Source organism: Bubalus kerabau, chromosome 2 (assembly GCF_029407905.1).
Source record: "Bubalus kerabau isolate K-KA32 ecotype Philippines breed swamp buffalo chromosome 2, PCC_UOA_SB_1v2, whole genome shotgun sequence".
NCBI classification, from domain to species: Eukaryota; Metazoa; Chordata; class Mammalia; order Artiodactyla; family Bovidae; genus Bubalus; species Bubalus kerabau.
The window spans coordinates 69,306,120-69,332,033 of record NC_073625.1 but is presented as its reverse complement, the minus strand read 5'-3'; the positions used below and the strand labels follow the sequence as shown (position 1 = coordinate 69,332,033).

Below are 25,914 nucleotides of genomic sequence, written 5' to 3'. Positions count from 1 at the left end.
TCAAAGAAAGTAAGGTATACTTAAGGTCTTTAAAGACTCTAAATATCTATAAACAATTTATTCACTTCTCCCCTCCCCCTTTGCTTAAGACTCTAGTATTAACATTTGAAATTATTATAATTCTTCTTGGACTAGATCTCAATAATTCTAGAAAGTTAAATTAACTGGGAAAAGATACTATCCTTCTAGTTTTAAAATCACTGCCATTCCTAAAGGGAGGCCTAAAAATCCATGTCAGCATTATTTGGTTACTAAGCTTTATGAAGGCAGTAACTTTGTTAAGGAAATACAATGAGAACTGGGGGCCAGAATCTCCCAGGTATAAATACCAACTCCTGTTTCTCTCTTCATGTGTTCAATTAAAAATTTCAAAAAAATTAAATTATATCAAAGTTTCTAAAAATTAAATATATGATAACAAGTTATATTATTGGTTAATACATGAAAAAAGCTTTGCATGTGTAAAAGTTCTAATGGGTAAAACTTTCCTCAGGATTGTTACAATAAGGTCTCCTTAAAATTCACATGCACAATTAATTCACATGCAAAAATAAATCATTCCCCTTCCATTTCTATATGGGTCACTTAAGTCTGGTTAAGGAATAAGTAAGACTTAAGAGTCTAACTAAAACAAAGACCAGTCTTTGAATATAATATAGAAAAATGATGAACGTTTGTGCATTATTTCCATTGCTTAAATATTGCCCCTGTTAAATAAAGTAATTTCTGAAACTTAAAAGTATACTAAACCATTAATTTTATCAAAAACACTTAAAATAAATAAATATAATTTTAAAATATTTTACCTGTTATTCTTCCAACTCGACCATGAAACATCTTTCCAACAAATCCACTAATATGAGCCCCTAAGCTCACACCTATGAAATGAAAATTATCGAGAGATGCTCCATGCTTCTGCAATTCAAAATGTAGTGTTACAATTTTCATTTCAGAAAGTCACAAATTATGCCTCATTGCATCAGTGTTCTAAAAATCATTATTTTTTCTGGTTTAGTCCACTTCTGGGAGACAGGGAATACAATTTTATAATTTTAAACAACTATATCTTCGTTCAACCTTTTAAATAAAATATCTGATTTTTCTTTACATATTAATACCATTAAATTTTTATCTAGAAAAGCATATGTAAAATAATATATTTAATTATTTTGTAATAATAAAAATAAAACATATTTGGATACTTTGTGCTAGTGACCTTGATAAGTGCTATATAAATCTCATATTTAATATTCACAAAGTCCTATGAGCTATTTATTTTTATCCATTGCCTAAAACTTTCCCTAACACCTATTAAATGCTTAATAAATATGGTTTTATAGTGAATTGCCCAAAGTCATATATACTTACTACTATAAGGGAAAAAGATAGATTTCAAGTCCAGGTCTGTTTAACTTCAAAATATAAACTAACCTGCCTCCTTGTTTTATCTGTAAATTGTGTCAAAACTTGAGGAAGACTGAACAATGTGAATATCCACCCTTACTTTAGAGATGATAAAATGAGATGCAGGGATTTTAAGTAACTTCTCCTGATTACAAGCTGGAGAGCTGCTGCTGCTGCTGCTGCTACTAAGTCGCTTCAGTCGTGTCCAACTCTGTGCGACCCCATAGACTCTGTGCAGCCCACCAGCCTCCTCCCTCCCGCTGGAGAGCAAAGGAGTCAAATTTTCAAAGCCCAAGTTTTGATCACCTCCTAGACTCGCAGCTCAGGAGAGGGGTATGGTAACATTAGGAGCTTAAACAAGGGAGAATCTCTCTTATTATATTCTCTTACAGTCTCAGGAAGCAGGTCATGGTCCAGTCTACACAGTCACACATCTGATGGCTGATAGAAAGATGTGGAACATTTATTCTAATGAGAAACTAGATTCTGATTTCCCAGGCATGGGGTGATAATTTTCTTCAAAATTTCTCAGACCAGTACCTGCAACCTCCAGGGAGTATCACTCTCAACTGTAGTGCTACTGAATTTTTCATCCTTTATTATTAATATGGAGCCATTGCAAGGAAAAGCACTGTTAGAAATTTATCTAACATTAGACTTTTCCTAAACTTCTGTATTTAATATTCACAAGTTCCACACTTTGACGTACATATGTATTAAGTATAGAAAAGACCACTGCAAAAAGGAAAAATTACTTATGCAATTTTCAGGCTATCAGTAAGAACAAGTGAATCAATAGCCCTCTGTTTTCAGAGGGATGGTTTGGTTTTGTCCACATTTGTGGATGTAAAAATAATAATGATAGCTGATTTCATTCAATGATTATTACATAAACAAACACTGGTTAAGAATTAATTTCCCATAACACTTAAATAAAATATTGTTATAAAGTTTTGTTATCCCAAATGAATAGACAGAAACGAGGCAGAATGGTTAAGCTATTGCTCAGACTCACACTGACAGTGTGGATTTGGTGGTCTTTCAATCCCTCTAGTCTGACTTCTAACAACTACGTACAACTGTTTCTTGGATCTATGATGCTTGCTAAATTTCAGCAGAGGCTTGGAAGTTCAGCATAACACAACTCGAAGGTGGATTTCAAGCTCAAGAATGACCCCAAGTCTTTTATCACCTTTCTTTCTCTTGAGCACCATTACTACGACCTCTCTCTAGAACAGACCTAGATCTCTAGATCTCCGTATACACTGACTTAAAGATCATTTGAAACACAGATGGACCTAGAACTGGCCTGAAATTATTTAACCGGACTTCATTTAAACCGGATAAGCCTAAAAGGAACTGAGACCTGCCTCCAAGGTGGCAAAAGTATGCTACTCTTCAAGTTGTTTTTCACTTTGACCAATGTACACTTTGTCATTTTAGACATATCTTAGAAAATATATCGAAAAAGTCTAATGATTAAATAGTTTATTTCCTCTCTCCACATAAAATCACCCACTAATCCTGAAGTCAGCATAGGCAGAATTTAAAAAAAAAAAAAACAAAAAACTTGAAATATTTTAAGATAAAATATGATAATTGAGTCTTTAAGATAACTTTAGAAAATAAGATAGGCCATGTCTAGGTACAGAATTATTCATTAACACAAAAGAAACATGGCTGCATATGTGAAGCACATCAACACAGTAATTCTTCACACTTGTGCAGTAATTCTTGATTAACAAAGTCTTAAAGGAAATAGTATTTACTTTATCACCTTTTTGTAGTATTATAAAACCACCATTTATTGTATAACATATACAACCCATAAAATTCCAGACTTACCAAAAGATTCTGAATGTACCTACTCAAACTGACAGCAACTTTCCTGGTATTTTTAACTGCCCTAACATAAAGAAAAGTTGTAGCTCCTCGATTCCAGTCTACTACAATTATATTCATATCATCTTGGTTCAACAAAATCTTCACAAAGTTCTGAAGCCATGAAGGAGTGGAGCCCAGTGGTCTGTATCCATGAATCAGCCAGACTGCTTTCTTGCTTGTGTTGAAATTAACGTTAAGTGAGTCATTCTTCTCAAACAGTGATTCAGCACAAGTCGGGTTCTTCCTTGTATACAACATCAAAGATATCTCCATTTGGGGATTAAACAGATCTCTGAAGGAATCCTTTAAACTTAGATGAGAGAATTCAAGGCATGGTGCCTTATTCTCTGAAATTAAAAAAAAAAAAAGTCAGTCAAGCTAAGTATTGGGATAGTATTTATTTGATTCTATTCTTGTCACTGCTGCAAAGGAAATACTTGAACTTGGAGGGTGTGGAGGATTTTATTTTATTAGCAGTTTAACATAATATACTGAGCAACTGCAATGTTGAAAGTAATTCACTGATTACTTAAGTAGACTTTTTGAACTAGATGTATTCAAAATTTACAATAAAATATAGAAATGAATGTTGCTGGCTAAAAATTAAGAATTAGTTTTATCAGTACAAAATAGCAATGATGTGATTGAAATCATTAATATTGTTAATAAGGAAAGTGTTATACATAGCAATAAAAGTCCACAAGTTGATATGAATTTTAACAATTTTGCAGAAGAATATCAAGATATAGATAATAAGCATTAGGAAAAAATATATTTTACCTGACTAGTGATCAAATAAAAACAAAAATATATCAATTTCTTCCTATCAAATTAAACACAATGAAAAAATCATTTTAATATGTAATACTTATAAGGGTAAATGTAACAAAGATTCATATATATGGATGCTCAGAGCAAAAGTTGATACTTCATTTTGAAATTGTATATGTGTGTATGTGTATACCACACATACAAAATATTAAAAATATTTAGTCTTCCTGATTTTCTTGCCTAGAGTTACACTAATGAAATGAGCACTGTGTTAAATATAAATATATTAATTATAGGGTTATGCATAATCACACAAAAATTTAAAACACCTTAGTTATCATCATATGTAATTTCATCAATGTGTGCATCCTATGTATCTATCATCTATATACTTACATATCTATCCAGCCATCCATCCTAGATGAAAGCAGAGCAGAAAATGAAATATCTAAGCCAAACCAAAGCAATGGTCATTACTAGGCAGTGAAACATGGCTGTTTTTTCTTTTCATAGTTTTTAAGAATTGTAATTTTTTTAAAATGAGGATACAATCTCAAAATATTTTTTAATGACAGCATATGCTTGTACTACTTCTGGAAATTTAACTTGGTAAGAAGAGTTGGGAAAAAATTTGTCAATACATAGCAAAAATCACAAAAGTGTTAGTAAAGTTTATGCAGTAATTACACTTCTAAGAATTTACACCAAGAAAATAGTCTGAAAACACATAAAAAATGAATATACATTATTTGAATATTAGAGAAATAGAGGTAATTTAAAGGCCCAGAAATAATGTACTCAAGTCATTACACACATTTATATGTATTTGATAAATTTAAGTATCTATTTAACATATATAAACACACATTTAAAACTATATATCTATTTATATGCAAATATATTCAGAAAATACATAATAATATGCACTAGTTGCAATCATTCTAGTTGGGAAATTATATATGTGATATTATCATAATTATTCAGAAGGAGACAAAGAAGGAAGTGAAACTGAATTCCCAGATTAACAGCTGAGAGACACTTGGACAAGTGAAAAACTTTTAAACTTCATTTGTTCTAAGTACAAAGGAATAAGGAAGTGGAGAGGAGGAATAAATTAAACCTCAAGGCAATATCAATGCTTAACAGAGTACAAATAGGGTAGACAATTGTGCTTATCCACCTTCCCACCAGCTGGAACTCTGAGAAGTCAAAATGCAATTGATATATCCAAACTGCTGGCCCACTAAAAGCCAAGGTAGATTTTACCTGGCCCTGGAATGAGTAATGAATAAACACAATCCCTGTGATGAAATAAGGGAAAGAAATCACCTAAAACAAACAACAGAAAAGTCTATTACCAAATGCAGAAGTAATTGCAGGAAACTCTTTAGAACTCTCATTAGAATGCAAGGAAAAAACACATCTCAAAAACAGGAGGGTATTAAGAGAAAATTTATTGAGTCAAAAACAATAGCTTAAGGTTAAAATGGAATAAAAATATACTCCAATTCACAAAAAGGAAAAAAGCAATTGCAGAATAAAAATTCATTTTACAGATGCAAAAACATGAAAATCTCACCTTATATATAGTAAGAAATGAAGGAGAAAAGATATTTAAATTATGAAGGTAAACATAGATATGGGATAGAAAATAAAGATTCAAATTAAAAATCATTATTCCCTTGGAAGGTAGGGAGGAAATGGGGAGAGAGGGGGTAGCAGTTAAAACAGTTAAGGAAATAACTTCACACCAGGGTATACAAACTGAAAAAGGTTCACCAGTATCTGGAGAAATTCAGTTCATCAGACTCACTAAGAGACCTCCTAGAATCAGTTTTGGTTTCAATGAAAAAGAAAAATATCCTGAAGATATTAAGACAGAAAATCCAGGTTGCAGATAGAAGAATGAATTTATGATGACTTCATATTTGTCTTCCAAAATAATACATCAGACATATAAAAGTGTAATAAATGAAGACTATAAGTACAAAAGTTTGTGGCCCAATAATTTTATATTTTTCCTAAAGTACACCACCCAAAGTTGACTAAGTAAAGTTCCTGACATCATCACTATTAAATAAATGAGAGCTTTATTGAAGACAAAATCCATAGAAACTCACAGTAAAAAAAAAAAGTGAGCATAGAAACAAGTTAGATACTAATGTAAGTGTAAACAGTATAAAACTGAGTAAAACATAAATGCAATATCAGAAATTATTCTTATTCAAATGTTTAACAAGAATGTTTAGTATAAGTCAATATATACTAATAAGATGGTTCCTCTCTACATGGAATTCTGTAGGCAAGAAAATTGGAGTAGGAAGCCTTCTCTTCAGGGGATCTTCTTGACCCAGGGATTGAATGTGGGTCTCCTGCAATGCAGGAAAATTCTTTACTGTGTGAGCCCCAGGGAAGCCTCAACGTATACTAATATAAGATGGGAATTTAGGTTAAAAGGGGTATAGATAAAGTGGCACAAAAATTCCTTAACTGGGGGATTCAGAATATGTCAATTTAAAAAATGTGTTTTTTTTAAATTTTATTTTATTTTTAAACTTTACAAAATTGTATTAGTTATGCCAAATATCATAATGAATCTGCCACAGGTATACATGTGTTCCCCATCCTGAACCCTCCTCCCTCCTCCCTCCCCATACCATCCCTCTGGGTCGTCCCAGTAAAAAATGTTAATAAATAGATAAGTATGGGTTTTAAAAAATATCGATTACCTTAACAGTTAACCATTATACTATGTAAAACAATAGACATAACTCTCTACACACTAAAACATATGAAACGTGTGTATATACAAAAGATACAAAGAAAATGAAAAATATAGAAAGTAGAAAGCACAAAATGATAAACTTACACAAAACATAAAGTATTGTAACTGTAATAAAGTCTTCCTATTAAAAAAAAATCAGCTTCATAAAAAAGAAACTTAGCTACAAAATAAAGAAGTGCACTGCTGCTGCTGCTGCTGCTGCTAAGTCACTTCAGTCGTGTCCGACTCTGTGTGACCCCACAGACGGCAGCCCACCAGGCTCCCCCTTCCCTGGGATTCTCCAGGCAAGAACACTGGAGTGGGTTGCCATTTCCTTCTCCAATGCATCAAAGTGAAAAGTGAAAGTGAAGTCGCTCAGTCATGTCTGACCCTCAGGGACCCCATGGACTGCAGCCTACCAGGCTCCTCCGTCCATGGGATTTTCCAGGCAAGAGTACTGGAGTGGGATGCCATTGCCTTCTCCAAAGAAGTGCACAGGAAATTTTAAATAAATGGATAGATAGGTATATTCTACACAAGTAAAATAAAGACAAACTAGGTTGATATACTAGATGCAATCATGGCTCCAATACATCACTGTTTCCTGAATCTATGCCATTCAGCTTGTAACTCTGAGGTATTCTCCCATCATAAGTGGGATGACTTGCCCCAATTTTTGATATGGGTACAAGTATTACAGCTTGTAATATTGGAAAATAGGACCTTGGTGATGTAATGCAAACAGATGCTGAACTGGGCTTGCACGTTAGAGCTGGGCATCCCACATTTCTGCCATCACAGTGAGAATATCCCAGGTCTGGCCTGCTAGAAAAGGAGAGACAGGTGTAAAAAAGCTAAGTTGTGTTAGTCTCCCTAGTTGATTGACACCCAATTAAAAGCCAAACACTCCAGCAAACCCAACAAAGAAGAGCACTGCCTATACAATTCCCACCTGAATCCATAAATGTAGCAGCTACATTACATTAACCACCACCGAGGGTCTGTGTTTTTCGTTTTGTTTTGTTTAGCTTTTTTGTGACATTGTATAGTCAATTTGGGGCTTCCCAGGTGGTGCTAGTGGTAAAGAACCTGCTTGCCAATGCAGGAGACATAAGACAGGCTGGTTCAATCCCTGGGTTGGTAAGATCCGAGGGAGGAGGGAATGGCAGCCCACTTCAGTATTCTTGCCTGGAGAATTCCATGGACAGAGGGCCTGGCGGGCTACTGTCCATAAGGTTGTAAGAGCCAGAAACAACTGAAGCAACTCAACGTGTAGGCACACATAGTCAATTTCATTAATAATATTAATATTAGATAAAATAAAACAAAACTTTTCAAATGATACAAAAAAGTCAAACTAGTGTACTATAAAGCTCTTAAAGAATATCAAACTGACTCAACTCTGGTAGATTATAGAAAAATAAAAAAATAATAAAGTTCTAGAAATCAAATACTTAACAGTTCAGTTCAGTTGCTCAGTTGTGTCCGACTCTTTGCGACCCCATGGACTGCAGCACGCCAGGCTTCCCTGTCTATCACCAATTCCTGGAGCTTGCTTAAACTCATATCCATCAAGTCAGTGATAACATCCAACCATCTCATCCTCTGTCATCCCCTTCTCTTCCCGCCTTCAATCTTTCCCAGCATCAGGGTCTTTTCCAATGAGTCAGTTCTTCACGTCAGGTGGCCAAAGTATTGGAGTTTCGGCTTCAGTGTCAGTCCTTCCAATGAATATTCAGGACTGATTTCCTTTAGAATGCAATGGTTGGATCTCCTTGCTGTCGAAGCAACTCTAAAGAGTCTTCTCCAATACCACAGTTCAAAAGCATCAATTTTTTCATGCTCAGCTTTCTTTATGGTCCAATTCTGACACCCACCCATACATGACTACTGGAAAAACCACAGCTTTGACTAGACAGACCTTTGTCAGTAAGGTAATATTTATAGGGATTCTCAATAAAATTATCAGTGGATTTCTCAGCAGAAACTTTGCAAACCAGAAGGCAGTAAGATAATATATGTAGATTGGTTAAAGAGGAAAACTTTCAACCCAGAATTCTATATCAGACAAAACTGTTCTTCAAAAATGAGAGGAAATTAAGACATCCCCAGACACACATCCCTAGTGGCTCACACGTTAAAGCATCTGCCAGCAATGCAGAAGACCCGGGGGTTTGACCCCTGAGTTAGGAAGATCCCCTTCCCAAAATAAGATCCCCTATATTTTTGCCTGGAGAATTCCATGGACAGAGGAGCCTTGGTGGGCTACCGCCCATGGGGTTGCAAAGAGTCAGAAACGACTGAGCGACTAACACATTTTGTGTGTGAATGAGACAAACAAGAGCTGAGAGAATTCATTAACACTATAACTGCTCTACATGAAGTGCAAATGGGAGCGCTTCAAGTTGAAATGAAAGAGTGTTATACAATAACTTGAAATCATATAAAATGTAAAATTTTCTGGTAAAGATGAATTATGAACAAATATAAAAAATACTATTGAAATTTTGATTTGTAACTCCACTTTTTATTTTCCATAGGATTTAAAAGACAAATGCATAGAAATAATTACAAATCTATGTCAATGGGTATGCAATATGTAAAGATATAACTGTGTCATCAATAACATAAAATGAGTGAAGTAGAGCTTAATGGAGTAGAGTATTTTAACTGAGAGTTTTTACTGAAGTCTTTATTACCATTATTGGAGCTAAATTAGTATCAATTTAAGATAGACTGTCATAACTTCAGATGTTATACATAATCCCTGTGATAAATACAATGTATAGAATATACAGCAAAAAAAGATAAAGAGATCAAAATGTGTCAGCACAAAACAATCAACTAAAAACAAAGGAAGACATGATACTTCAAACCCATCTGGATGGCTACTATTAAAAAAGAAGACCAGGAAATAATCGTTGACAAGAATGTAGAGAAATTGGAACTTGTGTGCACTGCTGAAAGCTGCAGCTGCTATGTTCATTGCAGCATTATTCACAAAAGCCAAAAGGTGGAAGCAACCCAAGTGTCCAGTAAAGGTGAATGGATAAACAAAACCTGATGTATATATCCAGTGGAATATTACACAGCCTTTAAAAGGAAGGAAAATCTTATACATGAAACAACGTGGAATAACTTTAAATATGTTATATTACATGAAATAAGATAGTCACAAAAATATTAATATAAATGCTATATGATTCATTAAAATGAGGTACCTAAGAAGTCAAATTTATCAAGGCATAAAGTAGAACAAGGGTTGCCAAGGGCTGGGAAAAAAGTGGTAAATGTGGAGTTGATGGGGTGCAGATTTTCAGTTTGGGAAGATGAAAATGTTCTAGAGATGGGTGATGGTCATGGTGGCACAGCAGTGTGAATGCACTTAATAACACCGAACTATACACTTAAAACGGTAATTTTTAATAGATGTCTTATCAAAATATAAAAGGCTTCCCTGGTATCTCAGATAGTAAAGAATCTGTCTCCGATGTAGGAGACCTGGGTTTGACCCCTAGGTTGGGAAGATTCCCTGGAGAAGGAAATGGCAACCCATTCCAGTATTCTTGCCTGGGAAATACCATAGACAGAGGAGCCTGGAGGGCTACACTGGGGTCAATGAAGCCCAATAGGGTCACAATGAGTGACCTACCATGGGGTTACAATGAGTTGGACATGACTATGTGACCACATACACACACACACACAACAATAAAACAAAAACAAACATCTTACAGAATCCAGTTCCCATCATTATATTATGGATATCTGATTCCACACTTACTTTACCTCTGTAAACAGCTAGAACTCTTGACAAAATATATGAAAAAAAGTTTACACATTGGACAACAAAAAGCACACAAGCCATGGTATCTTTACAAAGGTAAACAAATGATTTGAACCCTATATCTAATACCTTTCTACCTGGAGGCAGTTTCCAGACTTCAGTGCCGGAGGTTGAACCCAACAAAACACAGCGGTTTTGCCAAGCTGGGGACAAAGACTGAAGTTTGAAAAAGTTGAATCTACTAGAATTTGTATCACACTATACCACAAAGGAGGGAGCTATGCAGCGGCAGAGCTCCAAACTCTGAGAGGAGTCCCTTCGAATCCACTGCTGAAGACAAACTTGTGCCTGCATAGGGTGAAAGTCCACAAAGAGCTGTCAGCTCGACAACCTCAAAGGCCACAGCCTGCTAGGAGGCACTGCAGTTCTGACCAGCCAGGGTAGAGAAAACTTAATGAACATCACAGACATTCAGTAGAGACTCTAGAAGGGTCAGACTTCACTGCAATGGAGCTAAACTAGCTCTAGAGTTAAAAAGAGCTAAGGCCCATCCTTTCTCCTCATTCTCTCAGCTCTGCTTGCTTTGATTTGGCTTCATTCTCTGGCAGACAACATGTGTGAAATATTGAGAGACAATATTAACAATCTTGAGGTAAGCAAAGATTTTTCAGATATGATACAGTAAGCACGAAACCTAAAGATAATAAATTGGAAACTGCCATAGTGAAAAATGTCTGCTCCTAAAAAGACACTGGTAAGAATATGAATGTTCAGGTCTGCAAAACGTACATATGAAAAAGTACCATATCCCAAATACATATGTGTATGTATGTATGTGTGTATATATACATATAATATATATATTATGTGTATATGTTTTATGTGTGTATACACACATGTGCTGTGTGTGCTCAGTCACTCAGTCATATTGGACTTTTTGCAACCCCATGATCTGTAGCTTGCCAGGCTCCTCTGCCCATGGAATTTTCCAGGCAGGAATCCTGAAGTGGGTTGCCATTTTCTACTCTAGGGGATCTTCCCTACCCAAGGATCGAAACTGCATCTCTTGTGTCTCCTGCATTGGCAGGCAGATTCTTTACCACTGCACTGCCTAGGAAGCCCTGTATACACATATACAGTCATGTCCAACTCTTTGCGACCCCATGGACTGTAGCCCACCAGGCTCCTCCATCCATGGGATCTTCCAGGCAAGAATATTGGAGTGGGTTGGCATTTCCTTCTCCAGTACACATATACATATATGTAAAATTAAAAAGTTACTTTCAAAAAAATGACAAAAGAATTGAAGGCACTTCACAAGAGAGTTGTCTAATGGCCACTAGGCTCAAAACTGATGGTCAACATCATTAGTTGTCAAAAGTAATGGGTTTTTAAATATAATAATTACTACAATAATTATTTGATTTGAGTTAGATAAAAACATTCCATTTAAAAGTAAAATTATGTGAACTAGAAGAAGAATACAATTAATGTATACATATATCATCTCAGATTGAGGAGTGACTTTTTAGCATTAAAAAAAGGAAGAAACCATAAAGTATCAGACCAACAGATTTCACAGCAGGTGAATTTAAAACTTCTGTACATAAACACTAAGGGTTTCCCTGGTGATTCAGTGGTAAAGAATCCACCTGCCAATGTAGGAGATTCACGTTTGATCCCTGGGTCGGGAAGATCCCCTGGAGAAGAAAATAGCAACCCACTGCAGTATTCTTGCCTGGAAAACCCCATGGAGAAAGAAGCCTCGCAGGCTATAGTTTGTGGGGTCACAAAAGAGTTGGACATGACTTAGCAACTAAGCAACAACATAAACACTATAAACTAGACAAATGACAAAAAAAAAAAACTTAGGACAATATTTTCAATACAAAGTAGAAGAGGAATTAATATACATAAAGAACTATTAATGAAGAAAAAGAATGCCCCAAGTGAACACCAAGTGAAGACTAAAATAAAGACATTTTACAAAATTAAATATTCAAACATAAATGTATCAAAATGTGCTCAATATTCTTAATAACTAGTAAAGATTAATTAAAATAATATCACTGTATCATTTTTAGCATTATACAATGACAATTAACACTGATACATATCACATCATTTTTAAAGTCGTTATTTAGGAATCAACTAAATACATGGCAGAGTCTATAAATTATGATGTATCCACATAATGCAGCAAGTAAGAAATCTATATAGTCTATAAATATACACATATAGTCCTAATTTTAGCTATAATACATAGTATATATGCAGTAAATTCTAACTCACATTTGTGCACATACACGCATATTTACTGTATTAGAACTGGTAGGAAATAAACCACTATCATAATTGTAGTTTGTGGTGATGGTAATATTCGATATTTTGTCTATCTTTTTATATTTTCTCTGTGTTTCTCCCTCCTGAATTTTAATATTTTCTCAATGTTTTAAATCTAATATACTTATTTGTGAGCGTTATAAGGAGGAGAAATGGTTTAAATAGACTTGAGTTGATTAAAAAAATGATAACAAATAATGTTATTAGCTGAAAGATAAAGATATTTAGAACAGAAAAATAAGTATTGATGTTGTTTGAAAATTTAACAAATTGAGGTTCTTGGGACTAGTCTAAATTACTCTGATTAGAAATTCAGTAACAAGAGCACAATACTGGATTTCATTATCAAATATGTAGAAAGATAATGACTCTAGCAATAATCTCAATAGAGCAGTGCACTGAGAAAGAATTCTGAAAATCTTCCTAGGTTTCAAATTATAGAAGCAGTAAATTTTTTTAAAATATCAAAGACATATGACATCAGGAATAATGATTCTAGGCTGTTCAGCTCTAACTGAAGTATATTTCCATTATAGTTGCAATGGTTGTGAATAAGAGAACAAGGAGATCCAAACCGACAGAGTTCAGAGGTGTGAACAGCACCTTGGACATGGACCACTGAGACCCAAATGTCTTCAATTTCTTTCAAACTTCTCTTGTGAATTTGAGCAAATGTTTTTCTTCTCTCATTTCTAGGCCTTGGTTTCTTTAAATGGAAGGAGTTGAAATAAATAGTCCCCTATGACTTCTATTATTCTAATATTCTTTGATTTCAAACCCACTTGCACACAAATTAGTCTGTCTTTCTACTTTAAGCACTGACAAAATGAATAACAGAGAGTCCTCAAAATCCAGTCATAAAAAATTACCAATCCTAACACACTCTGTAAAGATTTACTTCTTCCTCTGATAATCCTCTGAAACCCACATTCATCCCAAAGAGCCTGCATGAAAACCTCCTTCCTTCCCTTTCTTCACTTCTAAAAGAAGAATGTACTTCCTTCTCTTTCTTCATTTCTAAAAGCAAAATTGTACTTGTTAACAGCAATAACATCAATAATATTAATGATGGTTTATGGTTATTTAGCAATCACTCCATGCCAGGCACTGTACTGTTTTATATTTGCTATCTTTTTCCTCAAGAAAGTGAAATTTTAAAAAATTAAATAACCTGTGGAAGGTTTTTTACAAATATAAATTTGTATATATACTACAAATGTACAGAAGCAACACAACATTTGTGGGAGAGATCTGCAAAGCATGAGCTTATTTATGGTGTAAGTTATTATGTAAACTGTCGAGTAACATAAATAAAACTTTACCAGGAGTTCACTAGCTTGATTATATATTCATGTGTGATAAGAACGAAGGCTTTCAGGGGCCAGTAGAATTCCAGATACAAATGACTGATCACCAACTTGATACTATGAGCCAATTAACCAAACTGAAATCAGAGGTTTACATGGCTATATAGCCAGTTGAGACACAAAACTTTAGGCAGAACTTTAAAACCCCTGAAGGCTTCCAGGAGAGAGTGCCATAGTATGCTTAATTTTATGATTCTGGAGCAAACAAATCACATTTTGAAAATACATTTATTTAACATGTAATAAGAAATCAAGATATTCAATCAATAACTTTTCAACTGTGCAAATATTTGAAAAGCTATTGAAAATACACTAACAGTTGACCAAACAAGCAAAATATAGTAAGTGACTGATAAGTCTTTGATCAGGAATTCTTAAGCATGAGTTTTAAAATGGGTATAGAAAATGACAAGGAGAGTTTATTTAAATGTGGTTTCTTGAGCCATGCTCAGAGATTCTGATTGGAAGGTACATCTACATTTTTAAAGGCACAATTCAGGGAATTCTGATATACGTAGTACATACAAGTCTACCATAACTGTACATGGGTAGATACAGCGTGAAGTCCTATAGCTGGAAATCAATCTTAGAGAATGAAAGAGAAAATGCATCTGGAAGAAAACAGTGAATTACTCTAACCTAATTTATATTGCTTTAAAATTGACCAAATCACTCATTTATGTTATCTCCTTTGAGCCTGAAAATGCACTGAAATGGTATTATAAATTTTACTTCCACTTAAAAATGAAGAAACTGATGCTCAGGGAGGTTAAATGATTTGGCCTGGGAGAACAGCCACCAGACTTGAATCTGAGTCTTTTAACTGTAAATCCCAGCTTCTTTCATAACACCCTTAAAGAAACTTTGGTACAATAAATTACAAAGTTGTTTGTAGACATTTGATGTTAGTAAATCAATAGAAATAGATTACTAGTCACATCAGAAAGATTTTTATATAATAGGCTCCAGTTTCAACCACCTCATTAGAACTGATTCAAATGTATTCTTTTTAATGGCTGAGTAATACTCCATTGTGTATATGTACCACAGCTTTCTTATCCATTCATCTGCTGATGGACATCTAGGACATCCATGTCCTGGCTATTATAAACAGTGCTGCGATGAACATTGGGGTACACGTGTCTCTTTCAATTCTGGTTTCCTCAGTGTGTATGCCTTATACTAACACATATATAAGGAATTTAGAAAAATGGTAACAATAACCCTGTATACGAAACAGCAAAAGAGACACTGATGTATAGAAAAGTCTTTTGGACTCTGTGGGAGAGGGAGAGGGTGGGATGATTTGGGAGAATGGCATTGAAACATGTATAATATCATATATGAAATGAGTCGCCAGTCCAGGTTTGATGCACGATACTGGATGCTTGGGGCTGGTCCACTGGGACGACCCAGAAGGATGGTACAGGGCAGGTGGATGGAGGAGGGTTCAGGATGGGGAACACGTGTATACCTGTGGCGGATTCATGTTGATATACGGCAAAACCAATACAATATTGTAAAGTTAAAAAAATAAAATTAAAAAAAAAGATTTTTATAAAGTTTAGAGAAAAATAATGATGACTTTGTTGAGTCAGTGGGCTTAGAATTCCATGGCTTTTGGAATGACTATTGCCCTATAGACAGTCCACTCAGTAAGGTTCTACAAATATACTCTTACTACTAAAAGTGTGGTCTGCATACATATGAGCATCAACTGGGAGTGAATTAAAATTGCAGAATCTAGGGCTTCACCCTCCATCCCGTGAAGAAGAATCTGCATTTTAAACACAATGCCCAGAAGTCCAGGGCTCTAAGTTCTATCATCTTAACAAAATGACTCCATCTTTCCGAATCTCATTTTCCTCAACTGTGAAATGAGAAAGATGAACTAATCTATCTTTAACATCTCTTCTATTAGTTACTTACTGGAGCACAGAAGTTGACAAACTATGGCCTGTGGGCTAAATCTGACCAGCAAGCTAAGAATGATTTTACAATTTTAAAACTTTTAAAAAAAGAATATTTTGTGACATGAAAATATTGGTAATTCAACCTTTAGTCGTGTTCAACTCTTTGTGACCCCATGGACTGTAGCCCGCCAGACTCCTCTGTCCATGGGATTCTCCAGGCAAGAATACTGGAGTGGGTTGCCATGCTCTCCTCCCAGGAGATCTTCCCAACCCAGGGATCAAAACTGTGCCTTCTGCCTCTCCTGCATTGCAGGCAAATTCTTTACCCATTGAGCCACTTGGGAAGCCCTTAGTGTCCACCAATACATTTAAATTAGAACACAGCCAGACTCATTGGTTTATGAACTGTCTATGGCTATTTTCATGCCATGATAGCACAGTTGAAAGGATGTAATCAAGACTGTAGGGCCCTCAAAGCCTAAAACATTCACTATCTGGCCCTTTACAGAAATATTTGCTGACACTTGCTACAGTAATAATGGTAACAGCCACAACCACCATTTCAGCAGATATTAGGACTCAAAAGTATACTAAGAACACATGTGCACATAATTTAAATATATATGCATATACATATATTTTTGTATATACAGTAGTTTGTTCAGGTACTTCTCTACTTCTATTGATTCTATTTAAAAGTTTTGAAATGATCTGACTAATCCCAGTTTTTCAGGATGTTTTTCCATTTCTGAAGGCAGATGTAATTATTCTCATGTTGAGTGTAATAAATGCTTCTGAAAAATATATTTCAGAACCTCTAGTGGAGAAGGGAAGAGCATGTATAATTTGAATAAAAGCATATTTATCTGAAATAAATTACTGAAATTTCAACAAAATATCCTAGGTAGGTAAGAACTTATGTAAAATGAGAGAACACTTGCATGGGTTAAGTATGATTCTAATACTCAGCAAATCTTTTAATTTTTCTTATTTTTTATTTATTGTTATTAATATCTAAAACGTCTGATATTTTATTTCTGTCGACAGAGCCAGAAACACACTTTATAATCATATCTGTGTTTTATCAATTGAGAACAACTTCCTATCTACTAATCAAAGCAACAAATTGAGAAAGTCTACCATAATATTGATGTAGAATGATGTCAACTATGATATAACACAAAGGATAGGAGTCTATACTTTAGAATTCTTTCAAATTAAGGTACCACTACTGTACATTGTGGCTCAGCTGGCTCTCCTGCAATTAGGGAGACCTGGGTTCGATCCCTGAGTAGGGAAGATCCCCTGAGGAAGGGAAAGATTACCCACTCCAGTATTCTGGCCTAGAGAATTCCAAAGACTGTATAGTCCACGGGGTCACAAAGACTTAGACATGAGTGACTTTCACTTTCACATTCACTGTACATTACAAAACCATAAAATATCTATCAAAAGTATTCCAAGTAAGTAAAATATAAATGATGAACTGTATATTATTACCATTCAAAGTCTGTATTTGAATATAGAACAAACATTTCCAGAATTTATTTTTAAGCTCACATATACAATTGAAAAGAAACAAGAAATAATTTGAATTTTTAGTTGATATTTTAAGGTTATTCAAGTATGCATTCAAGAAATTTTTTAAAAGATTTTAAAACAAAGGAAATGGCCTTCTTTTGGAAAATCTCTACAGAAAACTATTCATTATGATTGTAAAATTGCTACTTATTATCATAAAGTAGAACAAGAAGTTCTAATGAACTATTTATTACCATAAAGTAGTAAATGATATTACTTAATATTAGTAAATTTTATTACCATAAGCCAGTAAACCAGGACAATTTCAATATTATTATCATAAACTTATTCTGGTTTCTGTTTTGTTGTAAGGTGATAGGACAAAGCAAAACATTGTAGAATATGTTTCTATTGTTTCTTTTGCAACTGACAATTTACCTATGAAAAAGTTGTCCTCAAAAGTAGGGTTATTTAAACAAATGAAAAAAAAAAAAACCAAGATGTTTATTAAGCCATGATTTCCAATACTGAAGAAAATTCTCTAGCACTAAATTATTCTAAATTTCTCTTGAATATTTGTATTTGTTCTACTATATCTCCTTGAAAACAAATTTCTAGTAAGTAAAATAAAATACAGAACATACAATGTACCAAACACACACACACACATTCTTCATAATAATCTGTTTGCACATGAATACCCATAATTACAGTATATTTTTATACCATAATGTTATATCATTCTTTATCCAAGAATTCAAACCATACTGAATATTTAATACATATTTTAATATAAATCATATTATCAGTTCTTACCAGATCTTGCCCAGCACATCAAACAGAGAAAAATGTATACTCTCATTTGGAATCTGATAAAAGTAAAAGAAGCACTCAGATTCACCAAAAAAGAAATTCTAAAATTCATTAAGGTTTCTCTTTGGTAGGACTGTCACAGTCTGGTAGGTTTTAATGTTTAAGGTTTTATCCTTGGCTTTTGCTCCTCCCTGTTTTTTGAAAAGGTGAGGCAGTTCGTTTTCTCCCATTTAGCTTGTACTTTTGAGAAGGTTTTATAAGTTAAACACTGTAGTAAGTCACAAACATTCAGCTACACGAGGTGAATTTAAGGGAAAGAAAAAGATAATTATATCTTTCTTTATTCCTCTTAACCTCAGGATTTCAGAAATGGTTGGGAAGAAGATGTTTGTTGAAACCTTAAAGCAAATGTGATGTTAGAAAACGCTAGAAATAAAGAGAGTCAGAAAAAGTTGTGGTTTATGTTCATTCTGATTACAAACTAAGTTGTCTTTATAACCATGAAATCAATAATAAAATTCATATCCACCAAGATTCCAAGTATAAAATATGGCCTTTTTATATATATGTCATTTTGCAACCCAAACTCAGTGGCTATTTTAAAATTGAAAATGCTAGCCTGTCTCTTGAGATCTAACTATTTGAAGATTTTAAAAATATTTTTGTTTTTAACATACAAGACATTTTTAAATTATTACAAGATTTCAACTATGTACTTCATTTTTCCCTTATTTTCCTTCTAACAATGGATGTTGGTAGGCAAGGAAAAGAGAGAATCGCTATTCTCTATGTACATGCATTGTAAGTTCAAAAATTAAATTTGTTTGGAAATTCAAGTCTCTGTAAACTTCAAAAGATACTTTAAGAACAGACCTGTTTAATTCACATCAATCAGTACAAACTATGCTGAGGTCTGGGGAGGTTCTTCAGAGGAACCACAAACAAAAAGAGGTATTCATTTAAAAATCATGAAAAATGTGACTGCTGCTGAGATGTCATCATTATTTTGACTTATTCGGTCTCTGGGAATTTTATGTGAGACTTCAGTTTTAAAAGGGTGCCGACATGATAATTTGGAGACCAACAAATAATCATTTAGCTGTAACAAGTGTACCTTTCTAACAAAGATATAAGTAAACTACATATTTTCAGAACGTGGGAAGAAAGATAAATGTCATACATCTAAGAGAAACTCTAAACAAGTTTAGAGTCAAATTAACAGATAAGTCTTTCTTCACATATCGTTTTCCTTTTGCTCTGTGCTTTTGATGTCACACTTAAATATGAATCCTGCACATTATTTTCATCTTAACCATCATAAAGAGCTCATATTGAAAATACCAAGTTGGCATTTAGGACAAAACAATTCATGGAAAAATTTCAAAATATAAAATTATGCTTCATTTTCATACATTTCACTTACTGTAAATTGTGAGAAAGTTGAGACCATTAATGTCCACGGCATCAAATAGCAAAACTAGTGGGAAGATAAAATATTATATAAAAGGAGTATATTTTACTAAGATAATATATATGTACTAATTAGTCTCCTTGTATTTAAAAGAATGATTTTAAGATCTTCCAGACATGTATACAGTATAAATTATACTATAAGAGTGAAAATGAGGATGATGATGAAGAAGATAAAAAATTGATGAAGCCCTATACACCAAGTAAGTTTCTAGGCATGTTATAGTTAGTTACAGAAGGTAGTTGAGTAGACTTATTGAGATGAAGGAGTCATTTTTTTGTCAGAATATATTTTGGGACAAAAAGTTGTGTAATTTAGCAACATGTGTCAAAATGCTTAATGTTCTCACCCTTTGGTTCTATAATTAAATATCCCAGATACTTTGCAAAAGAAGTACAATCATACCCATGCACAAAGATATATGAGCCAGGAAGTTCATCTCAGCATATTTATAATAGCCAAAAAAAGTGGAAACAACACAAATGCTGACCAGTGGAGGATTCAACTAATTATATACATTGTGTTGCTGTTTGTTTAGTTGCTAAATTGTGTGGACTCTTTGTAACCCCATAAACTGTAACCCACCAGGATCCTCTGTCCATGGGATTTCCCAGGCAAGAATACTGAAGTGGGTTGCCACTTCCTTCCCCAGGGTATCTTCCCAACCCAGGGAGAGAACCTATGTCTCCCACATTGGCAGGTGGGTTCTTTATTGCTGAGCTACTTTTATATATTAATACATACTGTGAATTAAAATTAATGATGCAGAGAAATCAATATTTATTGGTGTAGAAAGCCTTCATTACATGGTTTTGGGGTGATCAGTTCAGTCACTCAGTCATGTCCAACTCTTTGCAACCCCATAGAATTCGGCAAAAAAGGCTTCGCTGTCCATCACCAACCCTTGGAGATTGCTCATACTGATGTCCATCGAATCAATGATGCAATCCAACCATCTCATCCTCTGTCATCCCCTTCTCCTCCTGCCTTCAATCTTTCCCAGCATCAAGGTCTTTTCCAAAGAGTCAGTTCTTCAATTCAGGTGGCCAAAGTATTGGAGCTTCAGCATCAATCCTTCCCATGAATATTCAGGACTGATTTCTTTAGGATTGACTGGTTGGATCTTCTTGCTGTCCAAGGGACTCAAGAGTCTTCTCCAACACCACAGTTCAAAAGCATCAGTTCTTCAGTGCTCAGCTTTCTTTATGGTTAAACACTTCCCTCATAGCTCAGTTGGTAAACAATCTGCCTGCAATGCAGGAGACCCTGGTTCAATTCCTGGGTTGGGAAGATCTGCTGAAGAAGGGATAGGCTACCCACTCCAGTATTTTTGGGCTTCTCTTGTGGCTCAGCTGGTAAAGAATCTGCCTGCAATGTGGAAGACCTAGGTTCGATCCCTGGATTGGGATGATCCCTTGGAGAAGGGGAAGGCTACCTACTCCAGTATTCTGGCCTGGAGAATTCCATGGACTGTATAGTCCATGGGGTCACAAAGAGTTGGACACGACTGAGTGACTTTCACTTTCACTCACATCCATACATGACTACTGCAAAAACCATAGCCTTGACTATATGGACCTCTGTCAGCAAAGTAATGTCTCTGCTTTTAAATATGCTGTCTAGGCTTGTCAGCCTTTCTCCAAGGAGCAAGCGCCTTTTAATTTCATGGCTGCAGTCACCATCTGCAGTGATTTTGGAGCCCAAGAAAATAAAGTCGGTCACTGTTTCCATTGTTTCCTCATCTATTTGCTATGAAGTGATGGGATCGCATGCCATGATCTTAGTTTCTTGAATGTTGAGTTTAAAGCCAGCTTTTTCCCTCTCCTCTTTTACTTTCATCAAGAGGCTCTTTAGTTCCTCTTCACTTTCTGCCATAAGGGTAGTGTCATCTGCCTATATGAGGTCATTGATATTTCTCCCACCAATCTTGATTACAGCTTTTGCTTCATCAAGCGTGGCATTTTGCATGATGTACTCTGCATATAAGTTAAACAAGCAGGGTGACAATACAGACTTGACATACTCCTTTCCCAATTTAGAACCAGTCCACTGTTTCATGTCTGGTTCTAACTGTTGCTTCTTGACCTGCATACAGATTTCTCAGGAGGCAGGTAAGGTAGTCTCATATTCTCATGTCTTTAAGAATTTTCCACAGTTTTTTGTGATCCATACAGTCAAAGGCTTTAGTATAGTCAATGAAGCAGTAATAGATTTTTTTTTTCTGGAATTCTCTTGCTTTTTCTATGATCCAACAGATGTTGGCATTTTGATAAAAGGCAAGCTAAAGATAAAATGTATAGTAAGGTACATAGTAAGATACACATGTATTTTCCTAAAATATGTTTTATGTTATGTATATGCTAAGTCACTTCAGTAGTGTCCGACTCTTTTTGACCCTAAGGACTATAACTTGCCAAGATCCTCTGTCCACGGGATTCTCCAGGCAAAAATACTGGAGTGGGTTACCATTTCCTCCTCTAGGGGATCTTCCCATCCGAAGGATCAAACACATGTCTCTTATATCTCCTGCATTGGCAGATGGGCTCTTTACCACTAGCACCCTGGGAAGCTCTCTAAAATCACAGAACTATCTACAAAAGCAGGCTTCTTGTCAGAACACTCTTGGCTGCAGAAGCAGACACACACCCAGGCATGCCAGCTCTGCACACCGCTCTAACACCACACATGCGTGGGCACTCAATCCCTGCTCCAAGGAGGACCAGCCTGACCAGGTCATGGGAAGACCTGGTGAACATTGCAGGAGTGGGGTCTTCTAACATAGGAAAACCTTCCTTACATATATACAAGTCAGGATGCATGTCCTAGGGAAAGGACATGCATCCTGACTTGTATATATGTATGTTAGGAAGGTTTTCCTCCAGAATATTTATATCTGCATGGTAGACTCCTTGATGAATTCACTGTCTTAGTTATCTCTTTAATATTACAAATATTTCTTTTAATAAATATCTAATGCAAGTAAAACAACACAACAAGTTATATTTACTTGGGACAAATATGATTAAGGAAATCAAAACAAAGAAAAACTGAGAGTAAGAAAAATAATGAAGACAGGTGAGGTTAATTTTTCAAAGATATCCAGTGCACACCCTTAACATTAATTTCACAAGTTTCTCCATTCACTCATTCATGTGTTCATTCATTTATGCAACTTTTATTAAGCATCTACTGATTTCCAGGTTTAACTTGGTTGCTGAACATATAAAGTAGAGACATTCATTTAGTCAAACTGTATTATTTCAGCAACTATTTATGATATATATACAGAGGTATCAGGGATTGTTCTAGATATCGAAATATATTACCTTATAGTATTTCACAGAGAAGAGGGATTGGAAAAGATATATCTAGAAAACTATGGAACCAGACAGGTGGAGCAACCAGCTAATCTACAGTACTGAATGGCAAGCCTTGCAAGAAATGCTATTTGGGCTGAACTACAAGAGAATAAGTCATCTGGACAAAGAAGGGGAGAAAGGAACTCTGGAGCTCTAGTTATATATATACATATATGGGCTTCCCTGGTGGCTCAGCAGGAAGGAACCTGCCTGTCAATGCAGGAGACATGGGTTCGATCCCTAGGTTGGGATGATCTCCTGGGAAAGGAAATGGCAACCCACTCCAGTTTTCTTGCCTGGGAAGTCCCATGGACAGAGGAGCCTGGCAGGCTACAGTCCATGAGGTCTCAGGAGTTGGACACAACTTAGCAACTAAACCACCATCACCATATATATGTGAGCACGTGTGCGTGCTTAGTCACTTCATTGTGTCGGACTCTGTGTGACCCTATGGACTATATAGCCCATCAGGCTCCTCAGTCCATGGGATTCTCCAGGCAAGAAAATGGAGGTGGGCTGCCTGTACCCTCCTCCAGATGATCTTCCCGACCCAGGGATGAAACTCGCATCTCCTTCATTGCAGGCAGATTCTTTACTGCTGAGCCATCAGGGAAGTGCATGCGTGCACACACATGTGCACATGTGCGTGCTCACACACACACACACATTTTTTATTCTTTATGCAGTTATGGGTATAAGGCATCCTGATATGAGTGAAAAAAGACTAATTATTTATCCATGCATCTAACCCATTAGACCTTATATGTGATTATATATGACTGATGGTGCAAGAAATGGTGAGAATAGAGTGGATTCTTTTCAAGCTACCACTAGGTTTATCACCATTCATTCACTCAGTATCAATTAGGAAATACAAAGAGAGAGAGGCCAAATTCTGAGCAAACAGCTAACTGCTTTGAGCTGACTTTCAAACCTTAAAACATTAAATAATTATTCTAGAGGTACACATGCCATAAACTTATGTACTTTCAAATTAAAAGATGTGATAAGAACACCAAAATCATACACACCATAGACAAAAAAAAATGATGCAAATTTCAGTCCAGCAAGAAAACATGATGACTTATATGCACTACATATTTTACAGTCAAACCTGAAGTTACAGCTCCCAGATAAGCAATGTCTGAGGAGTTAAAGAGAAAATATCTCGGTTTGGATAAAAATTTGGAGGTAAATGAATTTAAAAATCAATAGATCTACTCATAATAGAGACCTGCAAGTATCCACTTATTTGATCAACATATATTTGCTATCTGCTTGTAATGTGCAGCGTTTCCCTTGTGGTTCAGACAGTAAAAAATTTGCCTGCGATGTGAGAGACCTGGGTTCTATTCCTGGGTTGGGAAAATCCCCTGGAGGAGGTAATGGCAACCCACTTCGGTATTCTTGCTGGAGAATTCCCATGGCCAGAGGAGCCTTGCGGGCTATACAGTTCATGGGGTTGCAGAGTCGGACATGACTGAGCGACTGAGCACACACACACACATACAGTGTGCATGTTTTCACAACCCCCTCCCACTATGCTACAATACTGATGAAAGAAGGAAGAAGAAATGGAGACAGGACTTAAAAGACTTATGATATATCAACTGAAGGTAACTACTGAAGTCATTGACACATAATTTTCTATTTACATGTTCAAGAAATCTGCTTCTCCCATTACGCTCTAAGGTGAATTAGAAGGGCATATCTTTATAGGCACCTTTGTTTTCCAAGGATTAAAAACAGTGCCTGGCACATAGTGAGCACTCAGAAAATATCTATTAAATGAGGTAATTATATTAGTCCAATACAATCCTTAAGAAATAGATCTTGAATTCTAAAAAGTGAAATTACTTAAAGTTATAAAATTAAGTAATGTCAGAATTCAGTTAGAAATCTGGATTCCAAAGATGTGTCCTTTCCATCAAAAAAGATGATTTCTTTGGTCCAGTAACCATGTAAAAGAAAACTTTTCTTTGGTCCATGTAAAAGAATACTTTTTCAACTCAAATGAACTATCACCACATTTCTATGTAGACATATGGTATCAGAAAGGAAGCCAAGTTAACAGTTGACAATATTTTGTTTAATTTATCAAAATATTGAGATTCTGAGTAGTTTTCTTCCTTTCAGGAATTTTTTTTTCCAGTCCTCCTCAAGTAAGGATTAATTTTTCACCTTGGTCCACAGTTTACAAAGTACAGCCCTGGAGCCTATTATACAGAGTGAAGTAAGCCAGAAAGAAAAACACCAATACAGTATACTAACGCATATATATGGAGTTTAGAAAGATGGTAACGACAACCCTGTATGCAAGACAGCAAAAGAGACACAGATGTATAGAACAGTCTTTTGGACTCTGTGGGAGAGGAAGGGGGGAATGATTTGGGAGAATGGCATTAAAACATGTATAATATCATATAAGAAACGAATCGCCAGTCCAGGTTCGATGCAGGATACAGGAAGCTTGGGGCTGGTGCACTGGGATTAGCCAGAGGGATGGTATGGGGAGGA

The 25,914-nt window shown here is 35.3% G+C and overlaps 1 protein-coding gene across 1 annotated transcript in view; it reads right to left on the bottom strand.

Moving 5' to 3' along the window:
* Positions 1–25,914, bottom strand: part of LIPI (lipase I) — a 79,894-nt gene that overhangs the window by 48,799 nt on the left and 5,181 nt on the right. The window contains exons 2-3 of the mRNA XM_055567808.1: positions 3,250–3,635; positions 807–915 (exon numbers count right to left, since the gene is read on the bottom strand). Of these exons, the coding sequence (XP_055423783.1) occupies positions 807–915; positions 3,250–3,561 (421 nt within the window). The 5' untranslated portion in view covers positions 3,562–3,635. The remainder of the gene's footprint in view (positions 1–806; positions 916–3,249; positions 3,636–25,914) is intronic.